Below are 4,113 nucleotides of genomic sequence, written 5' to 3'. Positions count from 1 at the left end.
GTATGATTAATATTATATTGCACACATATATTAGACAAAAAAAATTGCAGCACATCAATTTTATATAATTAAATATTATCCAAAAAATTAAATATTAATTAATCACTGTTATTGTATAATGTAAATCATAGGACTGATAGTAACAAAAACTTAAAAAGAACATACAATGCTACATTCTATGAATTAGAGAATTTACTAACTAAGTAGAATTCTCTCAATTTCTAATTATAACATCATTGGATATGGTATCAATCCGTCCCCATATATATATATATATGGACACATTAGAAATGCGAAGACTAATTCAAAAGATCTTTAAACAATATAAATGTAGAAATGGTTCAAGAATTTGTATTAAAGAAAAGTAGAGTTAGAAATAGAATGTAAAGTTAGTGAGAGAAATAAAGTGAAAAGAATATTTCAATGGTTATACTGTCTTAGTCTTATAAATAAGAAAAAAAATTTACTTTTTATATATATTATACAGAGGTATATTTATATCTCTACTAGTGAGTACATCAGTGAGTACACTTATCTATAACAAAGTATCTCACACACATAGGCACATATATATATACATATATATATATATATATATATATATATATATATATATTTAGTAGATGACACCATCACATATCCAAACATGTCTGAATTCAAACCTTCTTTGTTGTTCACATGTTAGGTAAATTAATAATCACACAATTCATATTCCTTCACCCCAAACTTAAAATGAATCAATCCACATGCCTATTATTATTATTATTATTATTATTATTATTATTATTAGTAGTAGTAGTAGTAGTAATAATAGTAGTATAGTTTTTAATGAAAATTATGTTGTTATTATATATATTTTACTTTAATTTCATACATGTCTTAAAATAGCATTTTAGATTTAAATTTATAAATAAGAAAGCTAATGCTACGAAGTTTATTAATTTCTGTAAAAAAGCTAATGCTTCAAAATCAATATATATACGATGAATTGCAAGTGTCTTACTTTATTATTAAACAGAAATAGATTGAAAATGACATACAGGATTTTATACTTAGATTCATCATCAACGTCAACCGTGAACATTAATCTCACGTAATCCCATTGTACTTTGAATTAATATTTTTTTGGCACTACTAATAAGAGGTATAGAAAGCAATTGAGATCTATTTGAATGAATTAATTTATTAGAACACTACTATTCTTGTCGTTTTATGTTACATCAGTTGGGGAATGAACAATTAAAGATACCTCCATAGATTATCAATATTCATAATTTAGTGCCGTATAATTTATTGATTGATTGATTCTATCTATATTAACAGAAATCCAACTCAAGAATTTTTTGTGAAGATAACTAAAGTGAACTTAGAAAAGGTAACAATTTTACCTTATTAATAGATTTACGTAAAAATTAAATATTAAATCATTTATTAACAAAATTGTTATTATTTATGCTAAGTATGTATAATATAAATATAATTAAAGCTTTCTTTTTCTAACAGTTAGTAAAAATATTAAAATTTTGATGTAGGATATACTTTTTTTTCCCCACTCTAATCCCTTTGATCATAGTAACAACTCCAAAAAGAAAATTAAATACTATTCAAAACTACGTCAAAATACAATAGACTCTAAGTATACAAGGAGAAAACTAATTTTTCTATTTGTCTGGTACTAAAAAAATTAATTTTTAAAAATAAAAATAATATTAAACAAAGAAATATAACAAAATTTTTTCTATAAAATATATATAAAATTAAAAATAAAAATTAACATGTAATTATGTTTATATGAAGTTAATATTTAAAAACTGTAAAATAATGTGATAAGTTAAACTAAATAACCAGTTTAAGGTTTATGCAACAGTTCTTAATTACTTACAACTAGAGTCTCCCCTAAAATTTAAAAAAATAAAATAAAAGAATCCCACATCAACTCGGAGGAGGATAGCCATGGGTATCTGGCCACGTTGAAGTTGGTGGAAAACTCAATCCGCCGCTTGCTCCTCTGGTATTGTCAGAATAATATCTCGGTGGACGAAAAAACCCTGGTTGTTGTCCTGGTTGCTGTTGAACTGAAGAAAACAGCAGAGGAAAAGAAGCAGATGAGGATTGACTAGTAGACTGTGAAAACTCAGTCGGCAATGAAGACGAAAATGAAAACGAAGACGAAGCCAAAGACGTTGATGATAATAACGAAGTTTGAGTTGCCAAATTCATTTGTGAATGGTAAAGCCACTGATCAAATCCATGAAAACGGTCACCGGAGCTCTTCAATAACTCAGAATACTGACAGTAATCCTTCATCATCTGCTCAGAGGAGAACTGAAGAGGAGGCCGTGGCGCCTGCATCACCGGCCGAAAAACTGGTGCGGGAGACTCCTGAACGACGGTTGTTTGTTGTGGTGGTACTGGGATTGCTCTAACATTTTCAGGGAAGTTGAGTTTGGCTCTGTTTCCTCTGAACCTCAATGCTGCCTCATCGTAAGCTCTTGCGGCCGCTTCCGCCGTGTCAAAGGTTCCAAGCCAAACTCTTGCTGCTTTTTGAGGGTCTCGAATCTCTGCGGCCCATTTTCCCCATGGTCTCTGCCTCACTCCTCTGTATTTCCTCTTTCTCTCCCCTGTTTCTTCGTAGGATGCACCACTTTCGCTTGAAGTTGTTCCTGTACTGCTGCTGCCGCCGCTGCCACTTAGTTGTGATGCATGAAGAGTAGTGACATGTTGTAACAATTGATTATGAGAAGATGTACCAGCAGTATGAATATCAGTTTCTTCTTGACGCCCTCTTTTATGGCTACCCCAAAGAACAGAGGCAGAAACATCATCGTGATGATGCTGCTGATACATCATAGAAGCTCCTCCTGATGATTGTTGTTGTTCATGGCCCCACCACTGTTCTTGTGGGTTGGCGTGCATTCCTGTTACTAGTTGTTCCAGCTCTGATACTGTTGATGAACAACCATGTGATGATGATGAGCCTCCACCCTCTTCATCCTCCACGGCCTTCAACTTTCGAAACTCGTCCGAACCCGCCACCTTGTATATCCAAAATCTCCCTTTAGTTGATGATGATGATTCCCTCTGAGAAAGAAACAAAATTGATTATAATCTATAACGTACCAGCTAATTAAATGAAGAGAAATTCAACATCACTCAAAACACTGACCTTGCTATATGGCTCCAATTAACCTAAGCTTCTTCCACCATGCATATATGTTTGTTTCTTATCTTTTGAAGAACAAAAAAAGAACGAGAGAAGAATGAATTGGTGGTATAAATATTATTGATGGTGTAGCTGTATCAATACATACAATAATAATCAAATTAAAAATGAATATGATATTATATAGCTTTCCGCTACACTGATGAGTCAGTTCACACTTCACACCCCAAATCTTAAAAGATGGTTTTGACTTCTAAAACTTTAATAAAGAGATTGCATACATGATTAAAGAACTCCTCAAACCATCTTCATAATTCTCGGTTTCCATTTACATCCAGAGAAGACCATAGTCATCATCTTTGAATTGTATTCCTAAGCCTATAGCCAATTCAGAAAAAGAATGAAAACCATATGTATTATCAGATACAAGGTATTCTTAAAGAGAACATCTTAACGTTTTTAAAATATTATCAATGCAAGTATTAAAACTGTTAAATACTTATACTCCTAATTTAAATATTTTATCAATAATATTATTCTCAATTCAAATATTATTTTATTAATGATATTAAAAAAAATAAGTGATAAGCATCTTAAAGTTCAAGAGTACTAGAATATTACTAGTGAAAAGTTTTGATAGAATAGATAAGTTATAATTTTTTATGCAAGTATTACCATTAATAATAAATACAAAGAAAATAACATCTAAATTTTTTAAAATAGTAACATCTAAAATTCAATTAAAAAAATAAATAAAATTTAAAATTCAACAAAAAAAAATCATCTTTAATGATAACTTCATACTGAATTTATTTAATATTATTCTTTCTACGTAGTAATATATTTAAAAAATGAAACAAACATCCAATAATTTCACTTGATTTTAAATTGTTTTAATTTGGATCACAAAATTGATTTTGTAAATACCAAATTTAAATTTATTTATTTCA

The 4,113-nt window shown here is 29.6% G+C and overlaps 1 protein-coding gene across 1 annotated transcript; it reads right to left on the bottom strand.

Moving 5' to 3' along the window:
* Positions 1-1,803: 1,803 nt before the first annotated feature.
* Positions 1,804-3,590, bottom strand: LOC130948026 (ethylene-responsive transcription factor ABR1-like). The gene is made up of 3 exons (XM_057876738.1): positions 3,445-3,590; positions 3,167-3,228; positions 1,804-3,081 (listed from the first exon to the last, which is right to left on the bottom strand). The coding sequence occupies exon 3, from the start codon at positions 2,914-2,916 to the stop codon at positions 1,933-1,935; it is 984 nt and encodes a 327-aa protein (XP_057732721.1). The 5' UTR covers positions 2,917-3,081; positions 3,167-3,228; positions 3,445-3,590; the 3' UTR covers positions 1,804-1,932.
* Positions 3,591-4,113: the final 523 nt, after the last annotated feature.

This window comes from Arachis stenosperma, chromosome 9, assembly GCF_014773155.1.
Source record: "Arachis stenosperma cultivar V10309 chromosome 9, arast.V10309.gnm1.PFL2, whole genome shotgun sequence".
Classification (NCBI taxonomy): domain Eukaryota; kingdom Viridiplantae; phylum Streptophyta; class Magnoliopsida; order Fabales; family Fabaceae; genus Arachis; species Arachis stenosperma.
Note: the sequence above shows the minus strand (reverse complement) of the source record. Positions and strands in the feature narration are given on the sequence as shown.

What these genes read in the sequence shown, in the direction of transcription:
- LOC130948026 (XM_057876738.1), bottom strand. Translation starts at nt 2,916, where the DNA reads ATGCACGCCAACCCACAAGAACAGTGGTGGGGCCATGAACAACAACAA.